The 20,114-nt window shown below is 34.4% G+C and overlaps 2 protein-coding genes across 3 annotated transcripts; one reads left to right on the top strand and one right to left on the bottom strand.

Moving 5' to 3' along the window:
* Window positions 1-732: 732 nt before the first annotated feature.
* On the top strand, window positions 733-7,831 carry LOC120355550 (cell division control protein 45 homolog). The gene is made up of 2 exons (XM_039444098.1): window positions 733-887; window positions 3,991-7,831. The coding sequence occupies exon 2, from the start codon at window positions 4,124-4,126 to the stop codon at window positions 5,837-5,839; it is 1,716 nt and encodes a 571-aa protein (XP_039300032.1). The 5' UTR covers window positions 733-887; window positions 3,991-4,123; the 3' UTR covers window positions 5,840-7,831.
* Window positions 7,832-12,698: 4,867 nt separating this feature from the next.
* LOC120355554 lies at window positions 12,699-19,714 on the bottom strand. Of its 2 annotated transcripts, none has more exons than XM_039444105.1 (3): window positions 19,558-19,714; window positions 18,461-18,559; window positions 12,699-14,948 (listed from the first exon to the last, which is right to left on the bottom strand). In XM_039444105.1, exon 3 carries the CDS (start codon window positions 14,911-14,913, stop codon window positions 14,206-14,208), a length of 708 nt encoding a protein of 235 aa, XP_039300039.1. In that variant the 5' UTR covers window positions 14,914-14,948; window positions 18,461-18,559; window positions 19,558-19,714; the 3' UTR covers window positions 12,699-14,205. The 2 variants fall into 2 exon arrangements, with proteins under 2 accessions (XP_039300039.1, XP_039300040.1); XM_039444106.1 differs by having other exon boundaries at window positions 18,461-18,562; window positions 19,558-19,713.
* Between the last annotated feature and the right edge of the window lie 400 nt (window positions 19,715-20,114).

A 20,114-nucleotide genomic window follows, 5' to 3' on the forward strand; every position in this document is an offset into this window, starting at 1 on the left:
TACATTGCTACATCCTAGAACAGCTGATACAAAAGCGGAGTACCTACAAGCATTTGTCTGGATTGAGGCTTTCGTTCGCCCATCAATACGCTGTGCGCCGACCACCGGTACAAAACCACAAAACCCTGTTGTGCCAAGGTGCCTCGGACACAAAAGACATCATATTCTGTGCCTCGGGTGTAGTTGCCTTGCACATTATAAAACGCTTTTCACCTTGTTACATTATTACTATTATATACCTTGTTAAGAAATTAACACAGCAGAGCCCATGATCATATTTTTGTTTCTGTATTGATGATGAAATTCATGAGAACCTTGAAATGTATTATGATCAATATTTTTATAAAATGATTTCAATTTGATAATCCTGATTTCCCGAATAAATAGAATAATGAATAGATTATTATAATCAAGTGTTGATTTTATAATGTAGACCTCAGCTCACTATAATCCAACAAAAATATTGATAAAGTATATGAGGATTCAAACAAGTAAACAGCAACGTCAACTCTACGTTCGAGCAAATTCATTTTGAAGAAATGATCATTCATACAGATTGCGCTCAAATACAAATTATATTTTCATTCTTTCTCCAGAGATACAGCAATGGATATATTATAGAGGATATTTAAAAATATATAAATTTCTTATTTGAGTTTTGTTAATTTGTTGATATCAAATGTTGATAATTTTACAAGAATTAATTTTTTTCTAGTCAGCTGATAGATATCTTTCCCGCCAAATGTTACGCCGACAAATAATAAGATTGATTTTATTTTGTAAATTTTATTTTTGAAGAATTTAAGGTTATCGATTGAAGTGGTTTATATTTATAATCAAATTTACACAAAAACCTACGAACTTTCCAAAATTTACATTTTCAATAGGTTTGTATATTTACAAATGTTTTTTAATTTAAGTTTGTTTGCTAACATGTGTCTCTACGGATTCTATGTTTTAATAATATTATTTTGATAATAGTTTTGATTATTCCAGTTTTAATAATAAAATGTCTCCTGCTTAAAATACATATTTAATTTATACTAGATTTCCAGGAAATACTGGTCAAGATGCATACTTGACTTGAAGTTGAGTAAGATTCACAGAACTAACCTCTCATTAAATATGAAAATCTATCAACTTTTCAAAAATAATTCCTTACCTGTATAAAATCCAAATCGAATTCTTTTGAATCATGATCTTTGAAACAAAGGATACGGTAATGTATTAAATATCAGTGTTAGTAATGAAATCAAGTTGTTAAATGAATATTATACCATTTATGAAAGTAGTAACTCAAAATACTCATGGTAGGCAGCTATGACCTAAAGCCCAGAGAAACTTGAAATGATAAAGATTGAGTTTAATTTATTGGTGGTTGATTCCACATGAACTGACCATGCCAAAACCTGGTCGACAGTCAGTCCCAGTAAACCAACTGAGATTGAGGACTGCTCCTCCTCACTATGAGATTGAAAGAAGCTGAGCTGTGACCGTTGTAATCAAATAAATGAGGTTTCTGAGATGTTTACCTCCAACATGTTTGCCTTGCACCAACAATCCACCTTACAAAGGACCGAGTTTTCAGCCAACTCGAGTTCATTATATTATTAAGCTGTTATTAGAAAATTTTAATCGTCAGCATAGAGAACAGATTTGGTTAGATGTACATTTTTTTCTGGAGGGTTACCTATTTATGTAAATAAAAACAAGAAGCCCAATATAGAACCCTGAGGCACTCGTTTTCCTACAGGTCATTGTTTAGAATTGAATTTAGCATTGATGACAACACCATTCTGAACCTTAATTTTAACCATCTGGGTTCGCCTAAGATAATATTCTAATATTGATAAGAAATTACCACTGATTGCTTGGTAATGAAATTTCTTGAATAGGATGCTGTGGTCCAGGCTGTCAAACGTTTTTTTAAGAGTCCATCTACTGTTGGCATCCCAATGCTGTTTTTGTAGAATTCTTAATTCTCTTCAAACGAATAGCCATCTCAAAAGCATTACCGAAGATCTAGACAAATTAATCAGTCTGATCCCTAAGGTGAATCTAATTCATTTATGTAGGCGACCAATTGCATCAAATTTGATAGTGTGAGAACTTCAACTTGTTTTGATTAGAAAAAGTTCGTTCTATCATACACTACAGAGATTCCACTTGATATAGGCCATGAGTTATAACATGAGCCTAAACCCCATGAACGGTGAAGGAGTAGCTGGCGTGGTATGGATGTAGGGGTGAGAATGTCTCTCACACATTATCCTTCTCACTCTGCATGCATACAGCCAGTGTAGAGAATGTTGGAAGTGAGGTTAACTTACTTACTTTACTCCGTACTGCTACAGCCCGTTTAGGGCCTTGACCTCCTCTCCATTCCTCTCTGTCGCCAGTTTTTCTTCTCCAACCTCGGACACCCAGCCTCCTCAAATCTTGTTCCACATCTTCTAGCCAGCGTTTTCGTGGGCGTCCTCGTAGTCTCCTTCCTCCTGGATTTTCTCTGAAGACCTTCTTTACTGCTCTTGAGTCACTCATCCTTTCTACGTGACCTAACCAACTCAGTCGCCTGTATTTTATTTCGTTAACAATTTCTGTTTTTTGGTATAGGTCACGTAACTCTCGATTTGTCCTTATTCTCCACTCCCCATTGTTACAGACTGGTCCGTAAATCTTTCTCAATACTTTCCGTTCCCAAGTACTCAAGAGATCTTCATCTTTCTTTGTGAGAACCCAGGACTCTGCGCCATACAACACAACTGGTTTTATTATTGTTTCATAAATTTGAATTTTCAACTTCTTCGTTAGCACTTTGGATCTAAGGAATTGGCTTAGGGCAAAATAGCACTTATTACCTGCAGCTATCTTTGCTTTTATATCGACTTGGACGTTGTTGTCATCAGTGATTACAGAGCCAAGGTATTTAAATTCTGCTACCTTTCCAAAAACAAAGTTCTCTGTATTTATTTCTGTGTCACATGCTTGTCGTGTTCTGCTGCTGGCCATATATTTCGTTTTGCCGTCATTTATTCTAAGTGAGGAAGTGAGGTTAACGGCTGCTGAAAACAAAGTGATCAAACTTTTACCCCCAAAAAATCAGAGTTGAGTCCCATGCAGTGGGAGTTGAAGGTTCATGTTATATCTCACCGCCTCCACCGAGGCAAATGAACGACTATCTCCTAAGCAGAGTGATTAGATAAAGGCAGACTCACCACCTGCTACAATACAGTCATCATTAACTAAGTCATTATGCAACAGAGGGGAAGAGTGTGCTGTTACTTGAGTAGGCTCTCTGATCAAACCCTGGAGACCATAAGCACAAAAACCAATATCACCTCCTGCCTAGAGCTTGTGCTACTTAGAAAGACAACATTAAAGTCGCCAATCACAATGACTCCTTCAAATCTTTTAAATGTTGAATACAGAAGTTTGTCAAGTCTATCAAAACTAGTATCCATTAAACTGTCTGAGATCTATAAATACAGACAATTAGATTTATCCTTCACAGTCACATCCGCTGTCACAAAACAGACTTACAAACACAAATGAAATTCAGAGGATGAAAATCCACGTCTGGCGTAAATAGCAACCCTTTTTTACTCTCTGTTGAAATAGCACACAAGATTAAAACCACCTAGCAATCCTCAATGAACAATGAAATCACAGTGACATTACTGTAATCATGTTTCAAGATTCGAGTAAATCATGATTTGGTACTAGCTTATTAACTGGCAAACAATATTTAATACAATTTATCAATTGAATTGGCAGTAGGTATTTAATTAGTAACTGTAATTATCTTGAGTTGAAATAATTGAACATTTGTTTCATCTTTTTTTAAATTTGAGACTGTAGTGAGTAATGGAACTTACTATTATGTTAATTCATTAGATCTAATCAAACATACAATTTTTCAAGATTGAAGGGTGGTTGCGATTTCCAAGCATAACTTAAAGTTTTTATGATCTTTGTTTTTTTTTGTTACAGATTGACAGAATTTCCTGTGTCTCATTGGAACGATGGTCATCAATGATCTGCAATTTGAAAATTCTATTTCGTCGTAGCTGAATGTCCAACATCCAACACTTTCACTGGAGAATGATCTAAAGGTTTGTGCAACATGTACGTTGATAACATAGTGAAAGACTTCTACGAGGTGCTGGTTGGACAACAGGTACTACTGCTTGTCAACTATGACATTGATGGATTGTGCACTTGCAAAATGCTTCAGTGGCTTTTTCAGACCGAGGGCACTCTTTATTCGTTGGTTCCAGTCGAAACTATCTCGGACATTGAAGCAGCTTTCAAGGAGCATATCAAGAACATGACTTACGTTGTACTTGTGAACTGTGGGGGAACAATAGACTTGGTTGAGCGACTCGAGCCTGAAGACAATGTAATATTTTTTGTGATTGATAGTCACCGTCCGTCCGACCTGTGCAATGTGTACAGTGCGGCGCAGATACGGCTCATAGCGTTGCCCGATGAAGACGAAGACATTCCCGCTTTCAACGATGTCTTCCAGCAGCAAGATACCGATGATGAGGAAGAAGAAGAGGAGGAGGAGGAAAACTTGGAAGACGACAGTGAAGCTAGGCCAGATAGGTTTGAACAGCTTGAAAAGGCAGCAGCTAAACGAAGAGAAAAGCAAAAGTGGGAAGAAAAGAAAAATAAACTCATGTTCGATTACTATCAATTTTCATACTATGGTAAGTCTAGCTCTGTTTTAGTGCACGAATTAATTTGGACTTTGTCAAAAGGCAATGTAGATATTTTATGGTACGCCATTGTAGGACTAACTTCTTATGTTGTGTGCGGCGATAAAACGCAGGAGTTGTACATGGAAGAAATGGGTGTACTGAAGAGACATTCCAGCGAATTGAGTTCGAGATTCAACACCGTCGATTGTGAAGACAATAATTCGACAGTGAGTAGTCCTCACCCTCCAAGTGTATCAATTAGCGCGGAAATGGATCTGAAACTGGCAATGTTCAGGCATTGGACTGTGGAGAGCAGTTTGCGACACTCGCTCTCTAGCTCGATTCCGTTGAAGCTGTGGACCAAGAAGGGCGAACAGCGTCTACAACAAGTGCTCGTAGAAATGGGAATTCCACTGGTGCAAGGGCGGCAGACATTCAACGCGATGGATGTGAGTCTGCGCAATGAGTTCCACTCAATGATACTCAAAGTGGCTGACGCACACGGCATGGAAGATATTCAATTCCCATCGTTTGCATTGAAACTATGCTACAAAGGCCAATACTTTGCCAGTGATTTTGTCTACTCGTTACTAGGTCTACTCAATGAACATGATAGAAATAATGAAGACTGTTTTTTCAGTTGCCTCGATTGTTTGTCTAGTCGTGATAAAGAGTTGCTTGAAAGAGGTTTTGAAAATCACAAAAAAGTCTTGTCAATCATATCCAAACAGATTCAGATGTCGTTTGATATGAAACGAATTGCACAGTCTGGTAACTTTTTATCTTATAACATTGAAGAAAACACAATGGAAGCCGGCATTTTCAAGCGTCCTCATTTATTAATAATTCTTGCTAGACACATGTTGAGAGCTTATCTAAAATTAGGAACTAAGAAAAGGCATAGCCGGTTGCCTCTAGTTGTACAGTGTAATTACAATGCTGACCATTGCCTTGTATTGGGGATCCCCCCAGTCACAGAATTTACAAACAAAAACTTTTTTGGTAGAGCGTTTGAACAAGCAGCTAATGTTCTTGGTTGTCCCATAGAAATTGATTATCCAGACTCCTCTATTGTCCGAATAGAATCAAACGATAGAACTCGATTTTTGGATTCTCTGTCATCTCTACTTTCATGACATAACTCTAACAAGAAATCTTCAGTATCGAAGGACTTCAAAATGCAGTACTCATGTCTGTTGAGCATAATTAATTCAAAGAGTATCCAGTTGTATAATAAAATCTTAGCTTTATTAAACCGATGCAACGATTATCAAAATAATTCATGACTGCCTTCCCATCGTCATTTTAAATGGCAAATTTTCCCGTTTATTTACACACTCTTGAAGAGCAGTCCAGTGATTTTTAATTCCAATTCATATCAACGTCTAGTTAATAAATAGTATCAATTAATTTTGCTTTGAAAAGGTTCTTATTTAATTTCCTTTATGAATTTGTAAAATATTGAAAATCTTAATTTATAGGGATCTAAACATTGCGCACATGTAAAGGAATGTTTCTATGGTTTATTCATATTGGCTAAAGCACAATAAAATCACATGAAGTACAAACAACATATTATATCTATAGAGATCGCTGAATGAATACTGACCACATTATTACTGTTATTGTTCTGTCAACATGTCGGTTTTTTCATGAAGTTTTGTACAAGCATATTATATCTGAGGGGTTGGCTTAGATCTTAGAGGAAGAGTTCATGAGAATACAACACACAATTGTTGAACATAACAAAAGAATTCCACATTATTGTGAAAGTGCTGAAAAAATGTCCTCATCAGTTCCACCATATGGAACGAATATATGCATACACTAATAAGCAAAGTATCCTTTTTGAGAATTTGTTGTAAAATAGAAGTAATTTAAAATAATACTAATTTAGGTTTAGAAATATATGTTGTACTAATCGTGAATTATTGTAGGTGTCATAAGTAGCATTTTATAATATGATCAACTAGCTGAAGAAAAACGAAATATTGAGAAAACGAAATATTCACAGAACAGTAAACAGTATCATATTACTATATATTCTAGTCTGTTCACAGTAAACAGTATCATATTACTATATATTCTAGTCTGTTCATCGAAAGTAGAGACGAAACATCTCTGTTTCGCTGATCAGACTGTAGTAAGATTCACTTCAACCCTTCAGCTTTGATTGAATGAGAAGCCTTGATATTAAGAAGGAATGCCGACTGTTTGAAGCCAATCTCTTTATAAAACTATTGTAATGTGAGGTAGCCAGTATGTATCCACTTCAATGACTAGAATAATTGTAGTACCTTACATAGATACTTCATTTGATTCAATATTTGAACACTATTTCAGCAACAGCAGTCTAAGGACCAAGCCACATGAGGCGATTTTAGACGAGTTGGCAGGGTAGGAAGATCTCGGATTATCAGAGAGAAGCTCTCTCTGATTATCAACTGATTCCCGAAAATCAACTCAAACAGCCGATTGGAGAGCTTCCTGCCCTGCCGACTTGTCTGAAAAACGCCTCATGTGGCTTGGCCAATTGAAGCAAAAACTGCCTACTACACACGTTGTGGAGCACTTTCGGACGTCATATAGTAGCTTTCGCTGTGTAATAGTAGTGGTTAGCATTGCTATGTCGCTAAAAAGTGTTCAATTGACTCGTAATGGAGCGTTAAATTGAAGAAAATAACTCATGGTCTTCATGTAATGTAGTATGAATATTATTACGTTTTCAACTTTTGTATGGCAAACGAATCATATCCTCATTAAATGAAGATATGATTTTGGTGATACGGTAACTACTATTCACAGAAAGTTTCCTTTACATGTTCGCCACTTTTCGGTCTCTTTGTACAATAATCAAAGATAAAGCTTCTTGTATAATTTTATTATGATAGAATAACTTGTGTGATTGTACTATATTTTAATATTTCATGATAACCTCGTATTGTAAACTGTTGTATCTTTCTCCTCTTGTATCGATAATTTTAGCAATTTTATTCCATTTCACATTATATTTGCGCTTAAATGAGAGAAGAATATTTTCACAATTGTGTAAATAACATGGTAAAAAGAGGAAAATTAGAATGATTACTGACTCGGATATTTTTATAAATAGAATTTTCTCTCAATTAGATACTGGTATTTTCGTTTCTCCCTTTTATAACGCTCTGATGTACCTTAGAAAACTTCTCCATCTTGTATTAATAATACTAATTTAAATTAAATCTTGACAATCTTATAAGTACAGTAATTTTGTAACAACTTGTTGAGCTCTCCTGTGATTTTTTCCATGAAAGTGATTAAAAAAGACTCAACGTTCAAAACATCTTCGACTTCATTCCATTCCATATCAGTCATATTCAATGCCTTGAAGGCGCTCAATTGAGTAAGCTGTAAATAGATCAAACTGTCAAGGATTGATAAATTTTACTAATGTACCATTGTTTCATGTTATAATGACCATCACATAGTTGAAAAATTTAGGTACTAGATGTTTATTAAAAAGCAATAGGTTGTTAGTTATGTGCCGGTAGTGTTAAACAATCATTATATTAAGCTTAATAAAAATGTATTATTATCATTACTCTTTCATTTAACCTTATTTCAGTTTGAAACTGTGCTGTCAATCTGTGGTATTTGATTCACTTTGTATTTTTCACCCACGGACATGAATTGACAGCCCAACGAAGATGCTTTCAAGTCTTGTTGGTATGCATCAGAGTTGAAAAATTGTAATTTCATTGATAACCCATTAACTGGAGTGTCCGTCAGCTCAGATAGGGATTTGTGCAAAGATGCAGTGTATGGTGAGGTGGAGATCCATTAAGCGGCTCATACTGGTCCTGCATTGCATGTCGTGCTTGCAGGACGGGCCAAAAAAGGGAGGATCGTGCCAATGTGTGAGGAATTTCGTGCTAAGCACGTCCTGTATTGCACAGCACGATGGAAATCCGGAAAGGTCTGATTCCCATCGCGCCAGGCCAGCCGGCGTCGTGCTGTCCTGCTAGTGTGAGAGTCAGTTTCGTGCCACGTGCCGAGAGTGCAGTGTTTTGAGGTTATATTTCGTTTGTTGGCTTTTCTCTTTTTCCATCATAAGTGCTGATGCACAAGTGTTTCTCTCTCCAAATTTTTTACCAATATTCATCGATGAGTACAGAAATCATCACTGCTTGTGGCGTGCCAAGTGCAAAGAATATTCGAATAGAAATTTAAAACAAAATATTCATCCATATTTTAAACAATTAGTATTTAGACCTAGTTGAGTTGTGCAGAACAGTCAAGAGCTTGAGGTGAAATTATAGTTGAGAACTTCATGTCCTCTAGTGACCTCCCAGTGGCTAAATATCGAAGTGTGAAATATCGTTGTTCACCTGTTATAGCTTTTCTGAAATTAGTGTCCTGTCTCTCGATGCGCGGCCAAACCTTTTCCACATAACTAAATGTATCATTATCCATACACAAGTAGTTAATATAAAATTATTTTCATGATTCTCAGGTAATTCTTTCAAAAGTCCCATGTTTGAATATTTTTCTCTCCTTCAACCAATTTTTCGTCCATACTTGCCTTTTCCTCTTCTTTACTTTCCTGTCTCCCTGAATAGCACCAATCAACAATACTGCTAAAGCTTTCTTCTTCCTTAGTACTGGCATAGCTAGTGAACAAGAAAATATCACTTTCACAACCGACTTCTAGCACGGCACGGAGCAAACTGAATTTGCAGTGTATGGCGCTCATCGTGCCATGCCAAGCTGGTGGTGCCAATAAAACAAATGGCAGGATGTGCAATGCACGAACAGTGTATGGGCCGCTTTACGTATGTGTAGCCTATTGTGGAGGTGTCTCACACTGTAAATGACTGCCAGAAGCCCAGAATTACTCAAGGCAAATTACAGGCCATTTAGTTAGGCTGTAGAGGATTGCAACAAGTGATATCATAATAATTATAGATGTATATATAATATCATTTTGCCGGCCAGGATAGCCGAGACGACTAAGGCGTTGCACCATTCAGTCTACTGGTCGTGAGTTTGAATCCCATGGAATAGGCATGGACGTTTGAACATCTCATAATTCACCCTCGCACTTCCCATTACCCACGCACAAGCAAAAAGCTCATGTGGACATCATCCGCAATAAAAAAAATAATTTATACACATGCTATAAATATGATAATATATTATAGCTGTTATGTATACACTAATTTTCCCCATCCTTGACCTGTATGTACAACTACCGTAGGTACCGTAGTTTCAATTTAATGGCATTTAGTTTAGGGGCTCAAGTACACCGTATACAAGGTGGCGCAGATGGATCGGGTAGTTTTAAAATATTTGTCAAACTGTCCTTTTTTCCTCCATGATCATAACTATTTATTATGATTATAGTGTTTTGTACTATAAGTGGATAAATATTAAAGATATTGGATTGAAATATTGAAGTATAAGACGTGTAGTTACAATGGAAGTTTAATAACAAAAAATTAGTCGTTAGTTTTTGAAAATTACATCAATCAAATGGCAATATTTGAGTCGATCCTTAATAACGTTCCGCATTGCCCGCTCAATCACCTCACCAGGAATTGATGTGGTTTCGTTGTGAATTACTGCCTCCAACTCCTGAATGGTCCGGAGTTTGTTCATGTAGACCCTTGCTTTTAAATAGCTTTATAAGAGGGGGCCAATGCAAATCTCCATTACGGGGAATCAAACGGCCAGAGAACAGCTTGCATTGATATCCTATATAGCGGTATGTTCAGTTGGCCCGTCTTGTCGGCACCACATATTGTCTATGTCGTAAGTATGGTACGGTAATTATCAATTGCTAGTGATGTGCTTGAGCAGGCAATGCGGAACGTTAAGGACCGACTCCAAGAATGCGTCGTTCAAGAAGAAGGGCATTTGGTGATGTAATTTTAAAAAAATAACGTCTAATTAATGCATTTATGTTTAAGCCACGTCCGTCTTACTCCACTTCTGTGTGGATTGAACCTTACATGGCATAACGACAGTTTTCAGGTGACTGGACTATTTAGTAGGTGAGAGTAAGATAAGGGTTACACATGAAAAAATCCTAGACCACAATGTGTACCGAAACTTATTCATATCCTGAACAAAATTTCGATCGAAAAACAAATTTGAAGGAAGAGATTAGGCCAACAGGAGAGCAAACATGTAGGCTATTCTAAAATTATTCCATGCCAGTTCAAAAATGTCAATTTCGGATAAAATTAATCGATAAAAAAATAAATAACAATTTTTATGAAAACATTTATTTATTGTTTGGTAACAAGTAAGTAGTACGTTTCGTACATTTAAACCTAGATAAAAAATTTAAAAAACATCTACCGGTACTGTTAAGAAATATTCATAAAAATATATGTGGATATTATTCATAGGTATAAATATATATTTATATAGAAAATAGCTATTAAAAACTCATAATACAAACGTTTATATAATATTTAAATATATAATAGCAGAAATTATCCATGAAGTTCATATCAGAATATATCAGTACTTTTCCAACTAAATATAAGAACAGATACAATAATAACACCATAATAATTATAAGGCAAAATAATTCTACAGTAAATAGAAATGTATATGGGTATACACTCATTGGTATAACGATAAGTTACATTAAAATTTGTTCGAAAAACAAACCAAAAGAAAAATATATCAGTTCTTGCATTAATATCAAAAGCATACATAGTGTAATTAAACTATGTTTTATAAGTAATAATAAGTGAGTACATTGCATGTACGTGATTGATTTTTTTTAAATTACAATATTATTGACACAGTGGAGCCCAAAGCATACTTGGAATTTCAGATAGTTGAAAGCCTCATATTGGTCACAGATTTCATTAACTGTACATTCGTATTTAAACAAATTATTGTTCATTCTAAAAAATGAAGGTAACTGATTTTTTAATTAGAAGTACCTAGAAACATTTTTTATCAACCAAGAAATTCAACAGTGATAAGCTCTGAAATACTTTAAAATATAAAACGTTTATTTAGTTTATAGATTATAGAAATTTGGGTGAGTTACAAAACATTCACTTTTATTTTCTCTTGATGGCATTGCTATATGATTAGGCACGCGATTTATTCCAAGTCTGAATATTAGATGAATTTTGTTTATTTAGAATTTAGATGATACTAAAAACTTCGTACATTAAACTTTTGTTTCTATACTATAATTGGAATGCTTATAATATTTTAAACTCCGTAAGGTAAAATTCAAGACTAACATAATTTATACACATGTAAAATTCTAAATAAAGTTGGTTTGTTGGTTAATCATCACTTCATGATTTTATTTTTGGTTCACATCAACATTCTTATAAAATTTTAAGCAGTCTTTAATTTCTTGAACATGTTCAAACCATATCATTCATAAAAGTAGAAACTCTACACTAGAAATTTTCAATTTGATTGAAATTGTTACCAATGCATTTGAAATTCAAATACATTTGTGATTTTGTTAAAAATTTATTTCAACAAGAAAGTTTAGCTTCAAATATGAAAGTTTTCTAATGATAAAAATTAGCTTTACAAAAAACTATTCTAACAAGAATGTCTCCAAACACGAAACAAATGCTAAACCCGTCATAAATATACAAGATTTCCAATATAACATCAATTATTGAATATATTCAAACTTGAGAATTACTATTCTTCTTGAATGTTCAATTCATTTGGTAATACTGCCAGAGAAATAGGACCATTCAACAACAAAGAATAAGTTAAGAAAAATTTATAGAACGCTCATTAAATTTAAAATCTTATAATTAATAACAGAAATAGTGTCCAATGATACGATAAAATAAGAATAATAATGCACGGGATTTCAATAAATAATGCACTGCAAGAGGAATGTTTAAAACAGTTTTCAATGGTAATCAAGGATTTTCAAACAACAAAAAATAATTGAATAGAAATATTTTTCAAGGAGAGTTGAATGGCAGAAGATACCAATCTTAATTTTTGTGCTACAATGTCAGGGCACTATTTTAAATAGTGTGTCAGTGTTTTTTTGTAATTTTCCTTCAATGATAAGTTTTCAGTTAATTCGTGTTCTGGGAAGACTTCAACTTTGTTTTATTTATCCTACATGAACTGTCTTAAGTTCATTTGAATTTATCAAATTCAATATACCGCAAAACTTCAACAAACTGCATAAAACTTTTTGTGAAAATGTCTGTTTCATGAAGTGTCGAGTGTGTTTCCTTGGCATTTTACTTTGGCAACTTGCAATATACAGCTTCTAATTTATACCTTATTGCATAGAAAAACTAAATGTGTTAGATATGAAGATAGATATAATAATGAAGAATATCATTAGAATTAGGAAAAAAGGTAATCCTCATCAAGATTCAGTTGTGTGATTGTAAAATGTATTTTTTTCCAAGAAAACGTTGAATATAAAACAAAATATTAATCAACTGAAATTATAAAAATTGAATGAATATTTATGACAGTATGAATGTATGTATGTTTGTAACATGCAACGGAGTATACATTATATAATACATATTTATCCCAACAAACAAAATAATAATTCCTTCTTGTTATAATAAATGGAACCAAAATTGCTTACCGTACTATAGAATAATATAATGTTTAAGTTTTAGAACTTGACTGGACAAAATGCAGGCAGAGTATCACCTCATGGAAGAAGCTTTTTCCATCAAGGAAGACGCTTCTCCTTCAACTCTTGGAAATACTTACAAATTTATTTATAGCTTCTTACATAGATTGCGGTAGAAGTGAAATTAATTAAATACATTCCTAAGTGAGCAATGTAATAAATAATTAATTATACTTTCAAATAAAAATTTTCAAATTTGAAATTCGAAAAAATAAATTTTTATCAGTGACGTAACATGTGTACATTCAATTTATTCGAATCACTTCGCCTGACCCTCTTAAAAAATGTTAACATTTCATAAAAAAGCGCTAAGCCAACAGCCGCACATTTCATTCTAGCTGCTACAGTATAATTAATATATTTTCTCAATAAACATAATTCCCGACTAATTAACAACAATAACGTAAGAAAGAGCTATTTTTGGTAAGCAAACCCAATTGAATGTTTTTACAATATATTATATCTTGGTGGCGGCTCATCTATAGACTAAGTAATATTTTTATGTAAAATAATCTATTTTAATATAATCGATATAAAATTGAAATCTTGGTCTTTTATCAAAGACTAACAATTAACTACGTCAATAGATGTTGTAATGGAGGTCCGACACCTCCATTACCTCCAATAATTTGCCCCCACGAAACTACTGGTCCACGTTACGCCTAAACAAGCAAATTAAAATCTGAGGACATTGATCGTGCTTTTCACCTCAGGAGAGAGAGATTTTGATTTTAAAAGTAACTTGCAACAAAAGAACTAACAATCGATAGAGTATGGTAAACTAGAGTAAAAAAGAGAATACTTGCAATTGCACTTGGAATAATAGAAGGGGAGATTGGTAGCAATGGTTTATTGTTGCAGTTGTTGTTGTTGTGGTAGTGGTGGTGGTGGTGGTAGTTTGTTGAGTTTTGAGCGTGGTTTGGCGTTGGAGTAGTTGCCCAGATAGCAGGAGCTGCCCTGCTTGGAGGTGTGCACATCCAGGTAAGCCTGCCTGGAGAACACCCTATGGCAAGTCTGGCACTGGTATTTGCTGATGTGCACCTTGTTGTTGTGACGCAGTAACGATGTTTGGAATTTGAACGTCTTCTCGCACAGTTTGCAGATAAAAATCTTCCTATTTTTGATGGCGTAGTCGGCGTTGGAGTCGGCGGCACAAGGCTCGACGGGGTAGGGCGTTTCTATGGGCTTGCGCTTGACTGGCTTGTGCTTGGGGGTGCGCAGGGGGTCCTCGAGCATGTTGGGGGCGCCGAAGACGGCGTGTTCGTTGTCGAGCAGGTGACTCGCGTCGTCTGCCTCCTCGAAGGGGGTGGCGGCCATGTTAGGGTGACGCGCATGCGCGTGGTGTTGTGACAGCAGAAATGGATGGATCTCGTAGCCCAGCTGTGGGTAGAACAGTGCCAGCGGCGGTGACGGCCGGTTCATCGCATCTCCCATCCCCACCCCCATGTAGCCGCCCCCGCCACCCCCGTCGCCCATCGGCAGCTGCAGACTGCTGGTCGACAGCTGCACTGACAGGTCGTCCTTTCTACTTTCCATTGTGTTGTAAATGTCTCCCATTTTCAGCTATATCCTCTCAACTCACACTCCAGCAGCTGCAATTAGATAAGAATGCTGATATATAAGAATGTATGCATTAAGAATGAAATGGACTTAAATATTCCAACCCAACATGAACATAGGACTAGAAGCAGTCATCTTCTACATCCCAGCTTAGAGAGAATTTCGCGAACTGTTTGCGACAGAAATGTCTCTTAGGTAATTAATATGATTTTGCGGAATGCTCCCCCCCCCATATAAGTCAACCAGGTTCTTGTACTGTACTAAAATACCAAGAAAATGCTGCATGAATAGTTGGAATCTCTGAATGACTATCAATGTGGTAGATTGTGGTAGTATGTGTAACGCCTTGAAATTTCATTTACTCATGTGTGTGCTCAAGTGTGTAGTGTGTGTGTGTTTCCCTTCCCGTGCGAATGTTAATAGTTGAGCTTGAATATTGAATACGTTTTTTATTTCTATTTCAATAGTTTTGATATTGTATTGTTCAAAGCTATTAAATATTGGTAGTTATCTGTAATAGTGATCCTACTTCTCTGTATCATAGATAAGTTATATGTGTAAATTAAATTTTTATATTTCCTATGCGAATATAATCTTCTTTAAATTAGTACATTTACTGATTTTTTTCTAAATCTGAATTATTTTTGTAAAACAATAAATTCAATTCAAGAATCATTTGTCGTACGACACAAGAAATGTTACAATCCAAGAAAAAATTTTGCTCAACTTCAACAAAAAAATGTAAAACTTTAAAAACAAAATTATTGTTCATTTCCTTACTTTTATACCCTAGATACAATTCTTGAATAAAAACACACATATGTTGTCAAATTCTACACAGTTTTAGAATTCTACACAGTTTCAGCCAACTTGAAAATGTGACCGGTGTGGTTACGAAACCATGGTCGTGTACCAAATAAAACTGTGTAAAATTTGACAACATATGTGTGTTTTTATTCAATTATGGAACGGTTCTACAATATTGACAATGACTCAGTCGAATTTCTATACAATTCTATTACCATTCTATACTTCTATGGGAAACCGAAGTTGGCTAGGTATTTTTCCTCCTTTCTTACTTTTCAGCACACCCATCATGAAACCACCTGTTTTTTGTTTTTAATAAGAAATTTGTATTTTGATATCTTGTATATTTTGTGTTGAATTGAATGAAATTATTGATTATTTGTTATAACCTTCATCGAAACAATAGTATGCTTTGTAACAGAATTCCGAGAGTCATAAGGAAAATAGTAGGCCTATTCGTTTGTGAATAGAAAATTAGCAAATAAGATAAAAAATTAAAAATCAAAATCAAATCAATTCAAATTATAAGCATTCTTATTGGAAAGTACCTACCCTAAACCATTCCTCTACATAACTCAATCTTCAAGCAAATACAGACATTTATCATACCGTAGCTTGTGACGAGTTTTTCAAATACCGTCTTTTCTGAAGCATCCAGTGCAGTTATAATAGTTATTTGTGCAACTAGTGCGCAAAGTGACACTTTGCTGCACCAAGCCCTAGGGGAGTGCGAAATGGTTTCTTGAGTGCAGCAAAGGAACTTTACGCACGTATTTTACATTAAATTTTTCCTACACTTACCATTGAATATGAAAAGTGAGTAATTATGGGTAGAATGTCCTGAAATCAATCCAATGTTTATCTGTATGATTTAGTAATTAATAACAAATTTTATTTTAAAATTGATAATTCAATAAAAAATTGTTTTCTTCTAAATTTTAAAATTTTTGAATGTAAAAATTTTTGAATTTTATAATTTGTATTTAAATAGGTAAAACCTATGTGGATGGGGGCATGGAACGTTCAAGAGAGAACAATACCCCTCCTTCAACGCTGGTTGAATGGGAAACAATAACTGTCAACCCATGTCAATTCTCAACCAATATCAAACAATAGATCTCTTAATGCCCCCATCCAGATAGGTTTAGGTCTGCCCCCATCCACTCTGGTCTGCAACTTACAACTCGACATAAAAACTCGATTTTTTATCGTTTAAAAAATATCAATTAGCACAAGGAAATTAGTTCTTTGATAGGCTCAGAATTGTGTTCCATAATGATGGAATTCAACTATTTTTCTAAATTTAATAAGAATGACTTGAAAATTCTGTTTTGAAGCTATATGTACATCTCTGATAACCTGATATGAGTTATAAAATCATTATATACTAAAATCATTTATTGCGTGAAACCACAGAGAAGAATTCCTTCTACTTTGTGGTGAAACACACCATTTAATTGCAGGGTTTGGTTTTTACCACACGACGAACATAATATCCTTTGATTAGCAATTCGATTGTACATCAATAAAAACTGGTATATGCCTTCACGGTTTAGATCTGTGTCGTATCTTGATAAGCTCTGCAAGAACTCCATGTTACCCCAAGAGCTACAGAGTATAGACTGTCTAGTACTTTGATGGACCTGAATTATAACTTTGATGGACCTGTACAGAACACGGAAATGGGAATCCCGCAGTAAAAGTCTAAGTGTGGAATAACGTCACTAAACTTAACAGGATGGGGGCATACGCTTTATTGCACAAGGGTCGAAAATGTGCTAAATCTACCTGCCAAAGGGTCTCGCAGTTGTATTGTTCTAGCTTGACCGTCCCATGCCCCCATCCAGATAGGGTTTACCCTAATTTTTTATATTTTTAAATTTTTAATAATTTATCAATTAGTTTTAAATATTTATCTTGTCAAAATTATATGAATAATTTTCATTGTGTTGTCATGCTACAAATCTGGAGTACGCAAAGTATTACTTTGCGCACTAGTGCTGGAAAGTGATTCTTTGCAGCCTGCAATCAGTGCAGAGATAGTCACTTTTCAAGGTATCTGTAGGAAAAATAAATAGTTACGCCCTCTTTAAGTTCCTCATCACTATCAAATATTTTATTCCCTGCCAAAGTTTTGTAACGAGATGAAAATCTGAAGGGCTATATCATAGTGGAACATAGTGGTTGGTTCAAAGTTTTCCGCTTATATTGGCTTAGAAGTTGTTGTATCAGCGAAGCCACATGAGGTATGGTACTACTGTGAAAGAGAATGGCACCATTCTAAAGAATGGCCATGCCGCTGATTCTCTATTGCTCGCTGTAATTTCTTGGACTCTTCAAACTCTCATCCCTCAACAAAACTCAAAAGCAGGAAAAAGTTTTGACAGTGATGAAGAACTGAAAAAGAACTTGAAAAATTGATTTAATAATTGTTTCAACCATTTCCATCTAAACCTGTATATTACTCCCTATAACTATAATAAAGCACTTATTTTTCTCCCATGGGTCTGAAAACAGTTACTTCTAGTGATAGCATAGAATAAACAATCTATAACCAATATAGGTTGTTATTCTATGGTCATAAATATAGGGGCTAAACAGGTAGTTGTTGAAGCGACAGTCGATTAAAATTTAAATAGGTAATAGATTCAATCATTCTAGATGATAGGTATATGAAAACTCTACGTGGTATTATTTTTTTAAATACAATGAATAAATTTGAAAATAGCGTACTCACAAATAGTAGGTAGTGCTTTAAATACTGGTCGCATCAGCAGTCAATTTCCTCAATTTTTCTTGAGCATTGTTGTTAAAACATTGAGGAATCGATGGTAGACTGCTGGAAAAAATAAAGATTTTTTAAAATTCTGCTTAATACTTTTCAATTTTTGTTTTTCGACATAACTCTCAACTACAATTTGTAATTTCAATGGAATATTCTGAAAATACCAGCTTACTAGTCTTCGTTTCAGGACAATAACACCTATATAAGTTATTGTAAACGTAAAGCATCATATAATTTAGTTTTATAATTTATCATCTACTAAAACATTTGAGTTATTATGATACCCAAAGCTTTCAATTTATTTGCAATTGACTGAAACTCTCTTACAAGAGACAAGAGGTACTATTGTATTATATCAATATTGACGGAAGGACAAAAAAGTTAAAAAATAAACAAATTGAATACGGTACGGTAATTCATTCATCACATGAATGAATAAAAATATGAAATTGTGGCACATTAGCAAATGCAGTTATAAGAGTAAGCTAGCGCTTAGAAAAACTTGAAATATGGGAAGTGATGAATTTCAAGTAAATACTGTACATGTTATATTTTAGAAAAACTCAATGGTAAGGTTTACGGTAGCCTACTTGAGCAGTTTACTGTCCAATACTAATATATTCAAGTTTTTGAATAACATTATGGTATCTGTATTTAATTGCAATCCTTTACAACTCCAAGCAAAATTTAATTTAATAAGTGCCATTCATTGTAAACTAAGAAATAATTATATTGGACATATTTCAAAAATTAAAAGTGAAATTCATTCCAATATTGTCCATTGTCATGGATAAAAGATGTGACGAAGGCAAATATCTTAAGTGGTATGAATCTAATAACTACATATTTAATTTGATTTGTTTGTAAATATTCTGCAATATTTTCATAAAATATACACAATAGGCTACATTTTGTCCAGGAAAGAATGTAAGTTAACTGAAGTTATTCATACAAGTTGCTTTCAATCCTTTCATTGTAATCTGATCATAACTTAGAATGTTGAAGAAAGTTTGCTTATTTTCTATCCTATGATAAATTATAGTACTCACACCCAATAGAGTAGATAATTGAGTATTTTATAATAAATAACGTTTCAGAGTGTATAAAAATAATGAAACATAACTAATAACAGAAACTAAAGAAAACAAGAAACAGATGACAGAAATGTCAGTCTTGTGCAAAGACGTCAACGACATACCAAACCTATGACAAAAAAGTTCAAAGAACGTTTTTCAGAGCATCCCATCTACACAATAGGATAAATTAATAATACTCTGCCGTAAAATTTGACCGTTGTCAATGTATACGAAAGTATATTGACACACAGAGCTACAGGTGAGCATTTTGTTAGTTGGGCCGGTCTCTGATGATACTGCAGACCAAAGTTAGTAGACAGATCTACTAACGTTGACTGCAGACACAGAAAAACGTGTTTTTTCCTCCCTGCTGCAGTTTTTTAATCATGAGACTCATTAAAACTGTTTTAAAATTCTATTATTTGCAGGGTGTCAGTTTACACAAAATTTCAATTTATACTTAATTAAACTCATATTAAATACGTTTCAAGTCCCATTTCTTATAATGGTGGTTCTTTATGAGATTAAAC

The sequence above is a fragment of the Nilaparvata lugens genome, chromosome 1, assembly GCF_014356525.2.
Source record: "Nilaparvata lugens isolate BPH chromosome 1, ASM1435652v1, whole genome shotgun sequence".
Classification (NCBI taxonomy): domain Eukaryota; kingdom Metazoa; phylum Arthropoda; class Insecta; order Hemiptera; family Delphacidae; genus Nilaparvata; species Nilaparvata lugens.